The following is a 17,912-nucleotide window of genomic DNA, read 5'->3' on the forward strand; positions in this document are numbered from 1 at the left end:
GCCTGACTCCTCTCACCCAATTATGCCTATACACCTGAACATCACAGAAGGAGAATCAGACAGTACACGCTTCACTGTCTGGCTTTTATTCAACTTCGTATCTGTGAGATCCACCCATAGGGTTGCATGGATGCCTCCATAGTGCATGCTTTTTAAAAAATCACTGACGAGAATTCCATTTTATAAATATACCACAGTCTATCTGATCTTCTGTTAATGATATTTACATTATTACAATATGTAGATCATATAAACTGTGCTGCCATAAATGATCTTGGGTATACCTTTCTGGTGGAAATATTTATGTGCAGACTGGCAAAGTTTTTGCTTGGCTGGGTTTTGGGGAAAAAAAAGGTTAATAATAAATAACTGGTGAGGATGCAGGGAACTGGAGGTGGGCACTGTTGGTGAGACTATAAAGTGGAATAACCTTTCTGGAGGAAAATCTGGTTGTAGGGGCACAAGAAGACTAAAAATGTCTGAGCCCTGTGACTAATAATTCTACTTCGAGGAAACTTCATACTGAGTACTTGCACATGCCAGATCTTCTTCTAAGTGTTTTACATATAATAACTCATTTGATTTATTCTAAGGAAATAATTAGAGACACTCGCAATGGTTTGTTTAAAATGCCAACCATCCATCCGTAGGAAATACAAAAAAGAGTAGTAAACTAACAAGAGGAGAATGGCTTTAAAATGTTTTTACTCCTGAGAAATTAAACATCACGCAGCCACTGAAAATGTTGTAGAGTAACTTTAAAGGTACAGAAAAAAGTATACGTGTATGTTAATGAAAAAGTGAGGTAACAATGGAATGCATAAAAGGAAATCCAGTTTGTGCTTCATCTCTGGAAGATACAGGTACTTTCTCATATGTTTGATACTTTTCTATATTTCCCATTTTCTCTATAGTGTATTACTTTTTAAAAAGATTTTATTTATCTCTAGAGAGAGGGGAAGGGAAGGAGAAAGAGAGGGAGAGAAATATCCCTCTGTGTGGTTGCCTCTTGCACGCCCCCGACTCGGGATCTGACCGTCAACTCCGGCATGTGCCAGAACAAGAATTGGATAGGCAGCCCTTTGGTTCACAGGCCTGCACCCAGTCCACTGAGCTACACAGCTGGGGCTAGTGTATGACTTTTGTCAATTGAAAAGTACATGCCTAAAAAGTCTAACAAACAAAGGTGTTGGCAGTAAAATAGAAAAAGGCATTAAAATACAATTTAACTAGCGTAATGATGCAGTTTTGCATGTTAGTGTACTATGGAAAGACATCTACCTTGACATTAGGGGGTGGGGCATCATCAGGAAAGCTCTCCCTTATCTTACTTCCAAGGACTCGGAAAGGAAGAACTTCATCTCTAGGTTGGAAGGAACTTTCCCAGAAAAATCCTGTAAATTCCTTAGCTCACAGCCCTAGGCCTAGGGTATCAATTACACATTGTACACAGCAAGTGTTCTTTTTCCCCCCTCACGTATAAAAAAAAGATTGGGAGGGGGTTCTGGAATATTAAGGAGACAAAGTCCAACAGCCTCAAGCCTGGAGGGGTCTGGTTCCATCCACCCCGCTGAAAAGCATCGAGGGAGGGACCTCCTTCCCTGTCAGAATAAATTAGGGCAAAAACTTTTCAGGTTTTCAGATGTCAGGAACCCCAGGCAGAGCACACCAAATTTATATCAAACTTCACTGATTGCTTGAGTTAAAAGAATTCCACTTAAATAAGATTATCAAGAAATTATCCAGGTAAAGGCAATCCTCTGTGCCCACCCACCTCCTCTCTCTTCCTCCTGGGCAAATGGACCACCCCTGGAAACCAAGGGAAAGCTGAGCAGGGGAATGAAAGCTACATCTTAGTACTTTACGGGCCAATTCTCACATAAGCAAGCGATATTTGTTTAATAACTAATACATAAGAAACATTTTGTGGTGTTCAAAAAAACCACACTCATTTCATGGTACAGCAAACATTAAATACTGATCACAGGAAAAACACACAGACCCCGAATTACCAATACTTCACTAAGAATTAGCCCTGGCTGGTGTGGCTCAGTAGATTGAGTGCTGGCCTGTGAACGGAACAGTCATGGGTTGGATTCCCAGTCAGGGCAGATGCCTGGATTACAGGCCAGGTCCCCAGCAGGGAGCGCCAGAGAGGCAATCATACACTAATGTTTCTTCCCTCTCTTTCTCCACCCCCCTCTGCTCTCTATAAATAATAAATAAAGTCTTTAAAAAAATAAAACAAAAAGTTAAACTTGCCACTAAGACATTGCTTCGGCATAACAAAGCAGTATCACTAAATTTTCTAATTTCTGACACCTGAAACTGCATTGAATTCTCAAGCACTGCTAGAAACACACACACACAAAAAAAAACCTTGGATTCAAAAAATATTTCAGAGTCACTTCCACAGATATGAGGTGGCACAAAGTTATGTGACAAAGCAGAGCACGTGTACTTGGGCCTCACTCTCCCTCTTTTGCATATGCCCTCTTCATTTTCCCTTCAAATTCTCTGGTTTTCAAACTTTTACCTAAACGCACTGCAAATTTCTCTGTGGACTACCTGTAGCTCTTCATGGTTACAGTGTTAAGTAGCCCAAATAAGATAAACAAAATTCTACCTGAGATTTATTAACCTATCAAATCTCCACATTGCCCCATTGAACTAACTTCTTATGCAGCTAAAATAGTTCTTTGAAATATAAGCATTTACATAATCACCAAGGATTCTGGCTTTATTTTACATGAAATCTACACTTTTCGATAATCTCTACTCTGGTTGCCTAGGGTATGTTACAGGAACAGAGGGATGTAGAAATAGAATTGGCAAGATCTGGTATGTTCACATTTCAATTTTACATATAATTGAAATATAGATAAACATCAGTTTGGAGCAATGAAAAACACTGGGATAATTTTTTTCGTCATCCAAAGATATGTTTTTACTGATTTCTTTTGAGAGAGAGAAGGAAGGGGGACTGAGAGGTAGGGGGGAGAGGGGGAGAGAGGGGGAGGGGGGAGGGGGAGAGAGAGAGAGAAACATTGCTTGGTTGTCTCCAGTACCATCCCAACCAGGATGAACCAGCATCCTCGGTATGTGCCCTACAGGGAATCCAACTTCAACCCTTTGGTGCACGGGACGATGCTCCAACCAACTGGGCAACCGGGCCAAGGCTGGATAATTTATTTTTAATTACATGTGTCAAGGTTGTAGCAATATTCCCCAACCACAGATCAGACTGTTAAAGATTATCTGATATGAAAATAAAGATGCTTTTTTTTTACAGGCACAACACGTTGAATTTTTCCTCTGTTGCTGCTGTCAGAACTGTGCAAACTGAAAAATCAATGAAAACTAACGGTACTTGGAATTTAAGTAAAACTAACTGCACCTAGCATTAAACACCGAAAGAACGCTGTAATTTAAATGGTTTTCTCTCCCAGGGCCAGTAGAGGGAGACTAGACATCTGGCCTGGTCGTGTAGTGTTTCTGTAAAATTGGGGAGGGGGGGAGCCGAGGCTGTATTTAAATGTCCTGCTGTCAATCAAAGGACACTTCCTACAATCAGTCACCATATCTGCTGTTAGCCGTGAGCGTACTCTTGCCAAGATTCAACACCAAACGGTGCTCGGGAAACCTGCTTCATCTAAAGGTGACCGCAGGCTTTCCCACAACACCCAAATAAGGACTTTGGGAGCCCAACCCCAACTAGTTTCTTTGTTTAAATGCCTGCGAATCCCTCCCACGCCGGAGTCAAGAGGCTGTGGCGCCGCCCTTTATTAGCCTCACACTTTGATTACAAAACACACGAGTCGGCGGCCTGGCGGCGGAGGCGGCCCGAGCTCTCACAAACGTCAAACCCGAAACGCAGGAGGCGGCTGAGGCTCAGGGCGACGCTCTCCGCCCCCGCCACCCGAGCCAAAGTACCCACCGGCCGGTGAAAGTTCGCCCGCACCGGGCCCCGGGCGCCAGCCCTACGCCGTCTGGGTGTCGCCAGCCCCTTGGGCGACGGGAAATTTCACTCTTTGTAAAGTTTGAGCTGCGGCGCGGGGGCGACGCGGAGGGTTTGGGACCAGAGGCTGTGCCTTCGGGCCCCGCTGCCCACTCCATCCGCTCTGCCCGCGCCAGGACAGGGTGTGCTGGCGCTCTGGGTGGGGGTCAACCCCCGAGCCGACCCGCCGCCCAGCCCGGGACCCCGGGCCCCAAACTTCCGACTGGCATCTTCCAAGTCCCCGACTGTGCCTCATCTGTTGCTCTGTTTACTCCGCGGAGCCCCGCCGGGCTGGCGCTGCCGACGCCCCCGTCCCTGCGCCCCCGGCCGAGGAAGTTTGATAAAGACCCAGAGAAGGGGGCGCGACGGGAATCTGCCGGGGGAAGGGACAAGGGTGATTTCTGAAGACCCTGGGCTGCGCGACCCGGTCGCTGCCGGGAAGGAAGGCGCGGTGGCCGGCGGGGCAAGGCGGCCGGGCGGGCAGCGACTCCCGGGCGGGCGGGGCGGCAGCCGGGCTGCGGGCGCCGCGAGGGGCGGCGGGCCCGGCCGGCGCTCCGCCCGCCACCTGCGCCGGCGCCTGCCCCGGCCGCGTCTCCTCGCCCCGGTCTCCGCCTGCCAACTTCTCGGCCGGCCCCCTTTGTTCCCGTTTGTTGTGGCGACTCTTCGCCCGGCCGAGCGATCCCACCAGCCCCCCTCAGCCCGCCCGGCGCCCGGCGAGCCCGGGGCCCCGCGCGTCCCGCTGCCCGGGCCAGGGGCTCGGTGCCCGGGCTGCTGGGCGCTCGGCGCGGCGCGGCGGCCGGGCGGAAGAGGATGCGAGCGGCCGGCCGGGCGACGGCGGTTGGCCGGGGGCCGGCGGCGACGGCGGCGGGGCTGGAGGGGGTTTATTTACCTGCCGTGGAACCAGTCCTTGCAGATATCGCACTCGATCATGAAGCGGTTCACGTCGTACGGCTGCCGGCACACACAGTACACCGGCGGGGGCGGCGGGGGCGCCGAGGCCCGGCCCGGAGCCGCCACCGACACGGCTGCCGCGGCGGCTCCCGCTGCTGCTCCCGCGGCCACCGCCGCCACCGCTCCGGCCATCTTTAAAAAACACACACACGCTCGCTCGCTGCTCCGCTTGCCGACTGGAGCGAGCGCAGCCGCCAGCCAGCGCCGCCTCCTGCAGCAGCCGGAGCAGCAGCCCAGGAGGCAGCGGCGGCGCTTAAGTGCGCGCGCGCGCGCGGCCGCGGGCCGGAGCCGCGGGGGTGAGCGGCGCGCGCCCGACGCGCGAGGCCCTGGCCCGGCTCCTTCCGGCGCTCGGCGCCGGGGCCGTGCGTCTCGCGCACGTCGTCCAGCCGCCCGCGCGCGCGCCCCGCTCCCCTCGCGTCGGCCGGGCGGAGGGACCGGCTGAAGGGCACGCGGGTGGGGGAGGCGGAGGGAGCCCGAGGCTTCCTAAGGACACGCAGGGTGGTGCGGGGCGCTGGGACCTGGGAGGGCGGTGGGTGCAGGCGGAGAGCCGGCTTCGGCGCTTTCCGAACGAAAGCGAGGCCGGGGAAGTTCCTGTGCAGGGCGCAGCGGCACACGCTGCGTCTGTGCTCGGAGGAGGGGAACCGAGGAAGTTAGAGCCCCGGCCAGGGCCGCCTCCGGACGGGGAAGAGTCTTACATCAATTAGCAGCCGCCCCGCGACCTCCGTGGCACCAAGCCGAGAGCTAACAGCACGCAAAGCTGGTTTTGCCCCGCTGGGGTGCAAGGGTGTGGTGGGGGTGGGAGAGTGAGGGTCATACAAACTTTGAAACCGGCCCACCCGAATTCCCACCGACCAGCTCAGAAATCAAAGTGTGGATGGAGCCTGTGAGGCGAAGGAGGTTGTTCCCAAGAGCAGTTCTTTAATGTCTGTGAGCGGAGAGGGACCAGCCTTGAAATGTGGTTGGTGGAGAAACAACTGGAGAGGAACCCCGCGAGTTTATAAATTACATGACTTAGATGCCAATGATTTTGACTCGCAAGTGTAGAAGATAGGGATAAAATTCTAAATGACGGTGACACCTCAGAAAGGGATACTGCAAAATAATAATAATAATAATAATATGGTACTTGGCATGTAATACACCATTAATAAATATTTTTAAATAAAGGGTGGGATTTATAAGGTTATAAACAGGTAACAAATGTTGACCTGAGAGAAGTTACTTTTAAACCATGAGTGTGCAGATTGGAAAGAATGTTAAGGACTTCTGAATCAGATATTTGTACCTGAATTTCACAAGCATTTCTATCATTGGGAAACACCCTATAGCTCCCATCTTGCCCAGACCCAAGTATCGCTGATCTATTCTAAACTTTTTTTAAAGGGTTTGATTAATTATTTTTAGAGGGGAGGAGAAGGAGAAAGAAAGGAACAGCAACATCAATGGGCGGTTGCCTCTCCAGCACCCTGTGCTGGGGGCCTGGCCCACAATCCAGGAATGTGCCCTGGCTGGGAATCGAGCCAGCAACCCTTTGGATCCCAGACTGGCACTCAGTCCATTGAACTACACCAGCTAGGGCCTATTCTACCCTTTCTAGGGTTTAAGTAAGTGAGTAATTTGCCTAAAGCCTCAGATCTGAGCTGAAGGTAAAGTTTAACTTTCTTAATTCTGTATCCAATCCTTTTTCTACCACACCACTGTTTGGCACATATGTTATGGGGGGGGGGGGAACCACCTGGAAATCAGAGTTGGCTGCAAAGTGAATGAGTTTGAAACATATTTCTACTGGAGAAAAGGGAGGGTAATTTTGACATTTTCTAATCAGAGGCATGGTGGAATGATGCGTGGAAAGAGCTTGCATTATATAAGCAGTGCGACCTCGAGCAAGTCACCTCATTTCTCTTGAACCTGGATCCTTGAAGACCTGTTCAGAAAAAATATATATGGATAATAATACCTTCCATAACCACTTCACAGAGGTTTTATAACAAGCAAAAGAGATCACGATGTAATTTTAAAAGTACATTGTAGGAGATGAGCATTAGCAGGAGACAGTACAGCAATGTGTCAGGAAAGGGAAGGCAGCCCAAGCTGCCACGTTGGACACTGGTGAGGCAGGCATCCAATAGGGAAGCCGCCTGGGTGGGGTGTTCTCACCTTCCTGGAGAGGCCACCTGGCCTTGGGATGTCAGCATGGGTGGGGGAAGGGGGAAGAGTGCAGCCTGGCAGAGGAGGGGGCAGCAGTGCAGAGAGGAGATTGGTTACCTTCAAATTACTCTATTAAGTAAATATACAGTAGCACCCACTCAACCTTTATTCCGTGGTTTCACTTGCCACAGTTTCCGTTACCTGTGGTCGACCTCGAACATATTAAATTTAAAATTCAAAAAATAAATAGCTCCTAAGTTTGCGCACCCTGCTGAGTAGTATGATGAAATCTCACCCATTTGCCCCGTCCCACCCAGGTCACGAGGCATCCCTTGCCCAGCATCTTCACATTGTGTATAACCCACCTGTGGTCACTTGGTATCATCTGGGTTTTCAGATAGACTGTGCTGATATCATAGTGCTTGCCTTCCAGCCACCCTTAATGCCTAAGTAATGGCCCTAAAGCTTGAGAGCAGTGATCTGGAAATTTGGATATGCTAAAGAGAAGCCATAAACTTTATCATAGATACGTGTGTATAGGAGGAAGAACACAGTATACATAGGGTTGCATTCAATCCATGGTTTCAGGCATCTATGGGGCGCCTTGGAACATATCCCCCACAGACAAGAAGGGGGGACTACTGTACTAAGGAAAACAGGAGTCAGAGTTCTCACTGTGGAGGAAGAGCGTTACCAGTGTGGAAGGGTAACTGTAATGAACCTGTTGGTGGTGGATCAGTAATGGAGGCGTCACTATTTCTAGTTATCGAATAGTTGTAGGTGTATAAGTACATACATACTCTGTTCACTGAGTGAGGGTCTGAGTAATGACCCCAAGAAAACAATAAGCACATCTAGCCCAGATTGTGGCTTCTCGATACCATTCTCCCCTTCAGTTTTTCTTCTTGGCCAAATGGTTGATTCCAGGACTGGAGAAAAGGAAGCACGAGATAAGCCTGGAGCCTCTAGTTACACCAGGAGATAAGGACGGGCTCCAAGAACAATGAAGCATGTCAAAAGGACGTAGGCCAACTTGCGTCCCACTGGCCAAATCTGGGACATATTGAGCTTCAAAGTAAAAAAGTGATAATAAGGTAACTCATAGAGTAGCACAGGAAATCATACAAAGTAAAAAAAAAATTAAAAGTTTGAAAAGGACTGGAATATTGACATAGTTTCTAAGTATCACCCACAAAATTCGTATTAACTACTCACAGAATTAGAGTCATTCTGTAGTGAAGTCTGGCGGACACCATCTTCATCAATTGGTCAAGTACCATCGGTAATGGGACAATTGAAATCATTCAACCACCTGGTTGAATCCATTAAGAAAAATACTAGGGTCACTCCTATGTGTTTCTGCCTGTTCTACTCAGCTGAATCTTCAGCTTGGAAATGCAGCTATTTTTAAAGGTACTTTAAGAAATCAGCAAGAGGAAAAACAGTGTAAGGAATACAAATCTGTAAGGGAAGGTTAAGGAAACTGCAAACACAAAGACTTGACCGTGAGAAGAAAGGGATGAAGGACAGGACTCTGAATGATGCCAAAATCCTGGCGACAAGCTTCATGCATAGTAATTCAAAGCAGACACTTGGATTCCATAACCTATCTCTGTGACAACTAACTAACTGTTGGATGTTACTTTTCCCAACTTCCCGGGGACAATAAGCATAACTCACACAGTCAGGTGCATTAAACGAGACAGCAAAGTGCTGACCACAATTCTCGATGGCCCCTGTAGCGGTTAGCTATAATCACGAATAATTGTCTATTTGTTTAATGATAATACAAAGGGCTGAAGAGCACTCAGAGAGTTAGGAGAAAAGACTAGGAGAGTCTTATCCCCCCCAAAAAGGAAGGGAGAGCACTTCAGAGAGAAAATTCCTCAAAGAAACACACCCAGTTCCATGCCAGAGTGATTACGGGACTCCCTCTGCCTTCCTTCTTCGCAGGTAATCCAGTACCTGCAGCTCATCCTTGATTTTCATCTCAAATCCAAGCTGCTGCTGTTTGCTTGTTTGGTTGTCTTTTACCGTGCCACTTGTCCTTAAACACCATTTCTCTGAAACAGAATACGTGCTCCAACTGAAAAACTGTTTCCTGCTATTACCAATCTTTACCTCTCTCCATGTCCGTGTCTGCTAGTTTCTTCCTCAGTATTTCCTCTCCTTCCTTTTTCTTCAGAGCTCTGTTGTGTGTGTGTGTGTGTGTGTGTGTGTGTGTGTGTGTGTGTGTGATATATACAGAGAGTCTCCTAGAGGCTCCCAGCACCGTACCACCACCCCCTCCATCCCTTATCTAATGAGAAATGTGGCTCATGGGCGTGTGCCCCTTGGGTGTTGCTCGTGGGCAGCATGGAAGCAGAAAAAAGGTTGATGGCCACTGAGAAACACAGCACACAAATTCCAATAGAGGGGAATTCTACAAAGTGCCCGACCAGTACTCCTCAAAACCGTCAAGGTCATGTCAAATAAGGAAAACCTGAGCGACCGCCACAGCCAAGAGGAACCTCAGGAGGCCTGAGGACCAATTGTAAGTAACCTGGAGTCCTGGAGGAGCTCCTAAAACAGAAAACGGACATTAGGTTAAAACTAAGGAAGTCTGAATGAACCATGGACTTCGGTTAATCATAAGGTATCGATGTCAATCCATTAATTTTAACAAATGTACCAGACAAATATAGGATGTTAATAATAGGGGAAATTTGTTACGTGCGTAAGGAAACCCTGTACTATCATCTCAATGTTTCTGTAAATTTTAATCTGTTCTAAAAAATAAAGGATTTCAAATTAAACAAAAAAAAAATACATTTCAAGGACCTAGAGCTTGAGGTAGGACATAATCCTCAATGGTTTAAATTTGTATATTATTTTGGTCTATCAAAACACTGTTGTGTGCATTAACTACAAAGTCTCCGTGTTTCAACCATAGACTCAGTTGCTGAAAATAGTTATGCAAAGCCCCCGGTCGTGGTTTCCCAGTCTGAGTTCTGTTGTACTGAGATGCAGTCGGGAAAGGTACTCATGGTGTGGAGTGCAACATACTATTAATGAGGATTAAGTCTAGAAAATGATGCGTGTCTGTGTATGTGTGCATGGCGTGCTTGTAATTAGCCTGAGGCATTGGCTAAATTTAAAAGTATAGTAACAGCTGCCCTTGCTGGTGTGGCTCAGTGGACTGAGTGCCGGCCTGAGAACCAGAGGGTTGCTGGTTCAATTCCCAGTCAGGGCGCATGCCCGGGTTGCGGGCCAGGCCCCCCAGGAGGGCGTGCACAAGAGGCAACCACACATTATTGTTTCTCTCCCTCTCTTTCTCCCTACCTTCCCTTCTGTCTAGAAATAAATAAATAAAACCTTTTTAAAAAGTATAGTAACAGCTTTGGCCAGCATGGCTGGGTTGGTTGCAGCATCATCTCGTAACCAAAAGGTGAGGGTTCAATTCCCAGTCAGGGCACAGTAGGTTCAGTCCCCAGCCCAGGTGCATAGGATCCCCAGTCCAGGTATGTACAGGAGACAACCAGTCAATGCTTCTCTCTCGCTTTGATGTTTCTCTCTCCCCCTTCTTCTCTCCCTAAAAGCAATGAAAAAATAACCTCAGATGAGAATAAGAATTCATTGATTATTTCATTTTAAAGTGATGTAACATATCCATCCATCTATCCATCCTTTTATCTTTGGTGAGTGTCTACTATACACGTCTGGTAGTTGCTAAGACTGCAGGGATAAAAGACATATCCCCTCTCTTCAGTGGGCTCTTACTGTGAAAGAGAAAAACAAGTAAACAAAATTGTAACACAATAAGCTAAGTGGTGGTGGAGAAAAACACAGAGAGAGAGATGTGGCAACCCACGGCTGGGACATCTAATCCAGTCAACTGGGCTCGACAGCGGACAGTTCACTCCTAAAGGAGAGACAAACTCTGAAAGAAACCCTGTGTCTTTCACCCTCCCTATTTATGAAATATTTAAAATTTTACTTTTCAAGCAACTTCCACTCCTACGTCAAGTAGAGGCGGGATATGTAGAGATATAGACATTAGGTTTTTGGTTTTTTAGGTTATGAGAAGCAATTAAAAATTAGCAAAGTAGCAGTTGTTTAGCCAATGAGCTTGAGGTGTGTGTGTCTGTAAAGGAAACTGAGTGAGAGGCAGTAGCCAAATTTCTAGGCCAGGGGCGTCAGACTCACTTTCACCGGAGGCCACATCAGCCTCGTGGTTGCCTTCAAAGGGCCAAATGTAACTTTAGGACTGTGTAAATGTAGCTACTCCCTCACAGTTAAGCGAGAGCTCAGGGCTGCTGCTGTTTAGAAATAAGGTGCCGGGCTGGATAAAACAAGCTGGAGGCCAGATTGGGCCCTTGGGCCTTGTGTTTGCCACCTGTGCCCCAGTGTATCAACAACCACAAACCTTTATTAATCACTCAGTTCGGTGTGTTGAACAATATTGCAAGTATAAAGAAAATAACTGATTAACGCTGTAATAGAATAGCATGGAGAAGTTCTTAAACAGATTTTGTTTCCATTCTTATTTCGGGGTGGTTCATCATTCTTCCTGATTAATAGCAATCAGCAGTCACTCCTAGTGATCAATAAACAAATATTTTTAAAACCCAAAGCATCTCTTTCAAATGGAACCCAAATGACAAGTAGATTTTTGTAACCTGAGAATTACAGCATTAAATACATCTGTAAGGAGTTCAAATATTGGTCTTTAAATTCCTGATATTTGACCTGTAAACCTTTTTTGCCTATGGGCAGCTAATTTAGATCCCATTAAGCCTGTAGATTTAATTAAATTGTGAGGCCCGCCTCTTAATTCTATTGCCTCACAGATTTATTCCTTTATAGGTCCTAATTAAGAAGTTAACATTAAGCCCTGGCTGGCATAGCTCAGTGGGTTAAGCGTGGGCCTGTGAACCAGAGTATTGAGGTTCGATTCCCAGTCAGGGCACATGCCTGGGTTGTAGTCCAGTTCCTGGCAGGGGACACATAAGAGGCAACCACACGTTGATGTTTCTCTCCCACTCTTTCTCCTTCCCTTCCCCTCTCTCAAAAAAGAAAGAAAGAAAATATTTTTTTTAAAAAGAAATTAACATTAAAACCAAAGAGGGGTTGAAGTTTTCATTTTGTTTTATAAATACAAAAAAAAAAAAAAAAGCTGTGAAATACCACCAAATGCCTTCCTTCATAGTATAGGAGACAGAGTTTCAAATTCCCAGCTCTCTCTTGCTTAAGTACTTAACCACAGGAATTAATGTCGTTACCCTTACTATTCAGGGCCAGTTATGGGAAAGAAGTTTGTATCCCCATATGTTTGAGAAAGAACAGCTTTGCAGATGCTTTCAACAAACACACTAAAAAAAAATTGCCTTTGCCTATAGTGACAAAAATAAGTTGAGTTAACAAAATTTTACTGTCCGGGCCAGGTAGCTCCGTTGGTTAGAGCGTCATCTTGCCAGGGCGCATATAAGAACCAACCAACAGCCCTGGCTGGTGTGGCTCAGTGGACTGAGCGCCCGCCCAGCCTAAGAACCTAAGGGTCTCTGGTTGGATTCCCAGTCAGGACCATGCCTGGGTTGCAGGCCAGGCCCCCAGCAGGAAGTGCATGAGAGGCAACCACACATTGATGTTTCCCCTCTATCTTTCTCCCTCCCTTCCCCTCTGTCTAAAATTAAATAAAATCTTTTAAAAAAGGAATCAACCAACAAATACATAAATAAGTGAAACAACACATCTCTCCCATCACTCTCTCTCCCCTAGCCTCTCATTCTTCTTTCCTTCCTTTCTTTCTCTCTCTAAAAAAAATTTAAAATCAGCAAATCTTTTTTAAAATATTTTATTTATTTATTTTTAGAGAGAGGGGAAGGGAAGGAGAAAGAGTGGAAGAGAAACATCAGTGTGTGGTTGCCTCTCATGTGTCCCCCAGTGGGGACTCAGCCTGCAACCCGGGCATGTGCCCTGACTGGGAATCAAACCGCGATACTCTGGTTTGCAGGCCCGCGCTCAATCCACTGAGCCACACCAGCCAGGGCAAAAAATCAGCAAATCTTTTTAAGAAAAGGTTTTACTGAGGTTTATTTAATGGATGACAGAGCACTAAATGGTATGGAGAAAAATAAAAGAAATGTACAAATGATTCCTGCTTTTCAGGAACATGTCATTTACGGGAGTAAGAACAGGGAGCAAAGGGTTAACCATGAGGAGTCAGGGTGCCCCAATGGCCAAGATTCCCAGAGGGCCTTGGGGAATGGGACTCGTGATCCAGAACAGACACAGAACTGCAGCACAGACACACATAAAAGGTGCGAGGAAGATGAAAGTCTGAGATGAGCCGGGCCTTGCCAAAATAAGTTAAGGACAACTAAAAGGACTCTTTAATCTATATTTAGAGCGAGAAAAAGGACAAGGGAGGTGTAGGCACGAGGCTTGGGGCAGATGGTGTAATATTGACATGATAAAGCAAAATTGCTCAACAGCCCGTTTTTATCTCTCTTATCAGAAGATGGCTTTGAGCCGGAAAATACTCTCTGCCAAAAGACTTGCCTTGTAGGACTACGTATTGATTTGACCCACTTATCTGGAGCAGGCTTGGGAAGACTAGAAAGGTTCTCTGTTTGAAACTAGACTTAGCTTCTTGAGCGGGCCAAGTTTGGGAGGGGCCGAAGCAACTGGTACTAGCGAGACAGACCCAAGGCAGACGCACCAAGGGCCAGTTTGTCCGAAGGAAACAGTAAAATCAGATGACAGTGCTAAAAAAAGTGGCTGGCCGTGGGACCAGGGACAAAGTGGTGGAGAATGAGGAATACAGTATTTACGTGCAGGAATGATTGTAGATACTTGGTATACATTCTTTCATGTAACCCCTGCAGTGATCTTCACAACAGTGGTATTACGATCCTTGGACTTGTCCAATGCGGAAAATGAGACTTGCCTACGGTTATGCAGCTAGCAAGAGGAACCGGTGAGAACTGACCCCAGCTCGACGTGGCTTCAGGGTTCACGTCTTTCCTTCAGATACTGACAGCAGCACAATCGGGTGAGGTCCAGGGGAGAGTAAACTCAAGGATGAGAGACCCCCGTTGGCATCAAGGAAGTCTGCGAACAAGGGCCCTGTCACAGACTGGAAGCCAGGACTGGGGGACCTTCCCTGGGTGAGAAGACTGGCAAGAACAAGGTCAGCTACTCGGTCTAAGTTGTCTTGCATCTAGAAAAAGAATGACCTAATCACAGGGACTAGGACAGAGGCCAGGAATTCCAAGTACAATTCAAGGAAGCATGACTTGATGTCAAGCTGCTTAAGTACTTCCTGCCAAGATTCAGGCAACATGGTAGAATCTAAGGGGGAAACCCTCAGCTTTACAGCTGAGCAGAGGCCCGGAGAGCAACCTGTTGGATGGGAAAGGGGGACAGAAGGACAGCAGGACAACAAGAAGGTCTCCAGGGATTCAAAAATAATGAAACTGATAAATTGCTTGAAATGGTCTTTTTAACATTTGGGGGGAAAAGTAACAAGCGTGACAGACATATTGGAGCTTTGGGGGGAAAAATTAATGAATAGTGCTTAGAAAAATAAGCAAATTAAAATAAGTTGATTTTAACTTTAGGAGACAGTGACGTTGTAAGGGAAAGGAAAAAAATCAGAGTATATACTATGGGTTTCTGTAGTGAACCCTATGTAAACTCAGGCTATTTTTTTAAATTGTGATGTAGCTCTGATAGAAGATAGAAAGGGAAGAAGAGGGCACATAGGGAGAAAGAATTCAATCCTCAATAACAGTAACAGGAGGTCAATAAGTGATGTCCAAAACTGATACATTGAGGGGCAGTCACAGAAGCATCTGATTTGGAAACAAGGAGTTAAATAACAGAGAAGTGGCTACAAGAGTTCCAAGTGCTTGCCTGCAGAGAACAGAAGGGTCTGCTGGCCTGGGGGGGAGGGGCAAGCAGAGGTGTCGTGAGGTTAACAGAGGACTTCTTTTTATCATTTTAACTCATTTTCGTACTGTTTGAGTGATTACTTATATCCTTGTATTATGATGACAAAATTGCTCATTTTTTAAAAAGCAGATGAGATTTGCTTAATTAAAAAAGAACTGTACTTGAAAGAGAAGTAAATAAAAAAATATAAAAAAAAGATATGATCTAATGGCAGGTTTAATAACTACCATAATTTCCAAGTAGTGCTAAGCATATTTCAAGATACCTGCAACAATTATAATATCATAAGAAAGAGAATGGGAAACTGCACCAAAAGTCATCGTGGGTCTTCCCAAGAAACCTCCCAAAAAGCTTCAAGCTCCAATCAATTCATTTAAAGAAAAGGAGCAAGCCCTGGGACAATCACCAGGACAACCCATTAAAGAACTTTCGAAGCCCCTGGAGCAGGTGGACCCTCCCTGCTCCCTCCCAGGAACAGAGCTGCGGGCAGCAGTGGCTTCGCCCTAGGCCAATAGTTGTCCGACGACTGGGCTTGTTTTCGGGCTTGTTAAAACCCACGTTGCTGAGCCCCACCCCGGAGTTTCAGTAGGTCTGGGGTGGGGCAGAGAATCTGCATTTCTATCATGTTCCCAGGCGATGCTGAGGCTGCTGGCCTGAGTCGCCCTGAGAAGCACTGATGCTGGCCGGAGCGAGAACTGTTCTCTAAAGAAAATGAGCAGCATGTGTAAGGAAAGCTCCCAGTGAGAGCGCTGAAGGCTGAGAGAGAAACAAATGCAGCAGAGCTTAAGGTAGCTCAGGCCTACACAACAGATGCCAGGAAGAGGAAGGAAGAGACGAAGGAGTAAAGGACAAGGACAGAAATACACGCGAAGGTGCTATTCTCCCAGAATAAAGCCCTCTTACTGTGATCATTGAGAAGCTTCCCAACCGGCCTGCCTGCTGCCCACATGCCTGACCCGGAGAATGCTGGGAAACACTGTTCACCCACTTTCCCGAAACCATAGTCAGAATGTATATGCATGACCCATAGACACAGACAACAGTGTGTTGACGGCTGGGGGGTCGGGCTGGGGGCACTCGGAGGCTGGGTGGAGGTGGGCAAAGCGGGGAGAGTGAGGATGTCTATAATAGTGTCAACAATAAAAATTTTAAAAAGAAGCCCATAATATGTTCTTAAAAAGTATAAAGATCCACTCTGGCTAGTGCGGCCCAGTGGACTGAATGCTGGCCTGTGAACCAAAGGGTCACCAGTTCGATTCCCAGTCAGGGCACATGCCTGGGTTGTGGGCCAGGTCCCCCAGTAGGAGGCGCATGAGAGGCAGCCACACACTGATGTTTCTTTCCCTCTCTCTCTCCCTCCCTCCTCCTCTCTTTAAAACTCAAGAAATTTTTTTTTCTAAAAAAGAATGCAATGAATGATTTCAGGGTGAAAGGGCCCACCGAATGTCAAACCAGAGCAATGTAATAAGACCCCCCAGCTAGGAGCACCTTGGTGAAAATCTGGAATACAATTCAGATAAAAATGTCATGTATATGTATATTGAAAGTTTCCAGAAGGACAGCACATTACCAACCAAGAAACAAGAATCGGTGTGACTTCGGACTTGTCAACATTGCTAGGTGCTTGAATGTCCTCCAGGCAGGGCAGCTTCCTAATTTGCAGGGCTCAGTGAATATGACAATGGGGAAGTTCATGACCAAAAATTACCAAGACTTTCGAGACGGTGACAGCAGAGCCTTCAACGGGGTCCTTCTAAGCAGGGGCCTCTACTGTCTGCCATGTCCTTCCTTGCCCGGCCACTCTCATGCCACTTTCTTTCCTGGAGGGCACAGATCCCCTGCCCGTGAAGGAAGAGCCTTGCATCGAGTTCTGAGAAGCCAAGACTCAACCTCGATCAGCCAAACTGTCAATCAAGCAGGAGGGTGAATAGAGATGTGTTGGGGCTTGGAGTAGGTATCAAAATAAAATGAAAAAAAAAAAAAAAAAAAAACAAGGATGCCAAGAAATAAAGTGAACTGAAATGCTGGGAACAGGGTTAGTTGGGACCGACCTAAAGAAAATGAAAATTAAAAAGAAAATACGAGATGCATTAGCTATTGCTGCCCAAGTGAGTTTTCTTTAAGCTTCAAAGATTTAATGACATTAGATCACATTCCTTCTCTATAAGGCCAATCACTGTCGGCCCAAAGGTGAATACTATTTAAATGATTAACATACTGTAATGGATTTTCAAATGAACTTTTTCTTCTTAGAATCAATCTGTAGTTGAAATGCTATTATGGAACAGAAGGTAAATATTATAAACCATGGCAATGTTAAAAAAGAAGTCTAATAAAGAAATGAGAAATGAGAGTACGCCAATTTTCTTATCTATCGGAGCAGAGGGTCAATAGGATCTGCCTGAATTTGATAAATCCAGAAATGAAGGTTTTACTGCTGTACTGGAAGTTATAAACTCTACTATACAGGATCTAAACTAATATATCTAATAAAAATACAGCTAATAAAAACTGGTTAGGAAAAGTAGGCAGCATTACAGATGTAATAAATTCTTTATTCTCCTATCAGTGATAAGTCAGGAAACAAAGGTATGAGCAAATTATTTGGGGTTCTGTGTTAGCTCCCATAACAATTTAAAACAGAAAATCTTAACATTAGGGGCTTCTGCAAACTGAAAGTGAGAAATTTGTGAAGGAGAGTGTGATGTTAATTTTACTTATACTTATTTTATATTTATTTTATACTTTTTGGTATCATTCTAATTATGTCTATAACTAAGAATCAGTTGAGCAAGAAAGGAAATGAGAGAGACAGTGATCAGTAGAAGCCAGTATGCTCCATGAACTTGACCCTTTTTTCCCTGATTTCCTTGTTACTACA

General features: G+C 46.1%; 1 protein-coding gene across 1 annotated transcript in view; it reads right to left on the minus strand.

Annotated features, from left to right (window-relative positions):
• KDM7A (lysine demethylase 7A) overlaps window positions 1-5,150 on the minus strand; it is a 74,503-nt gene extending 69,353 nt beyond the window's left edge. The window contains exon 1 of the mRNA XM_037138777.2: window positions 4,887-5,150. Coding sequence (XP_036994672.2) covers window positions 4,887-5,080 — 194 coding nt within the window. The 5' untranslated portion in view covers window positions 5,081-5,150. The remainder of the gene's footprint in view (window positions 1-4,886) is intronic.
• Window positions 5,151-17,912: the final 12,762 nt, after the last annotated feature.

The sequence above is a fragment of the Artibeus jamaicensis genome, unplaced genomic scaffold (genome assembly GCF_021234435.1).
Source record: "Artibeus jamaicensis isolate MK-2021 breed Jamaican fruit bat unplaced genomic scaffold, CSHL_Jam_final scaffold_2172, whole genome shotgun sequence".
NCBI lineage: Eukaryota > Metazoa > Chordata > Mammalia > Chiroptera > Phyllostomidae > Artibeus > Artibeus jamaicensis.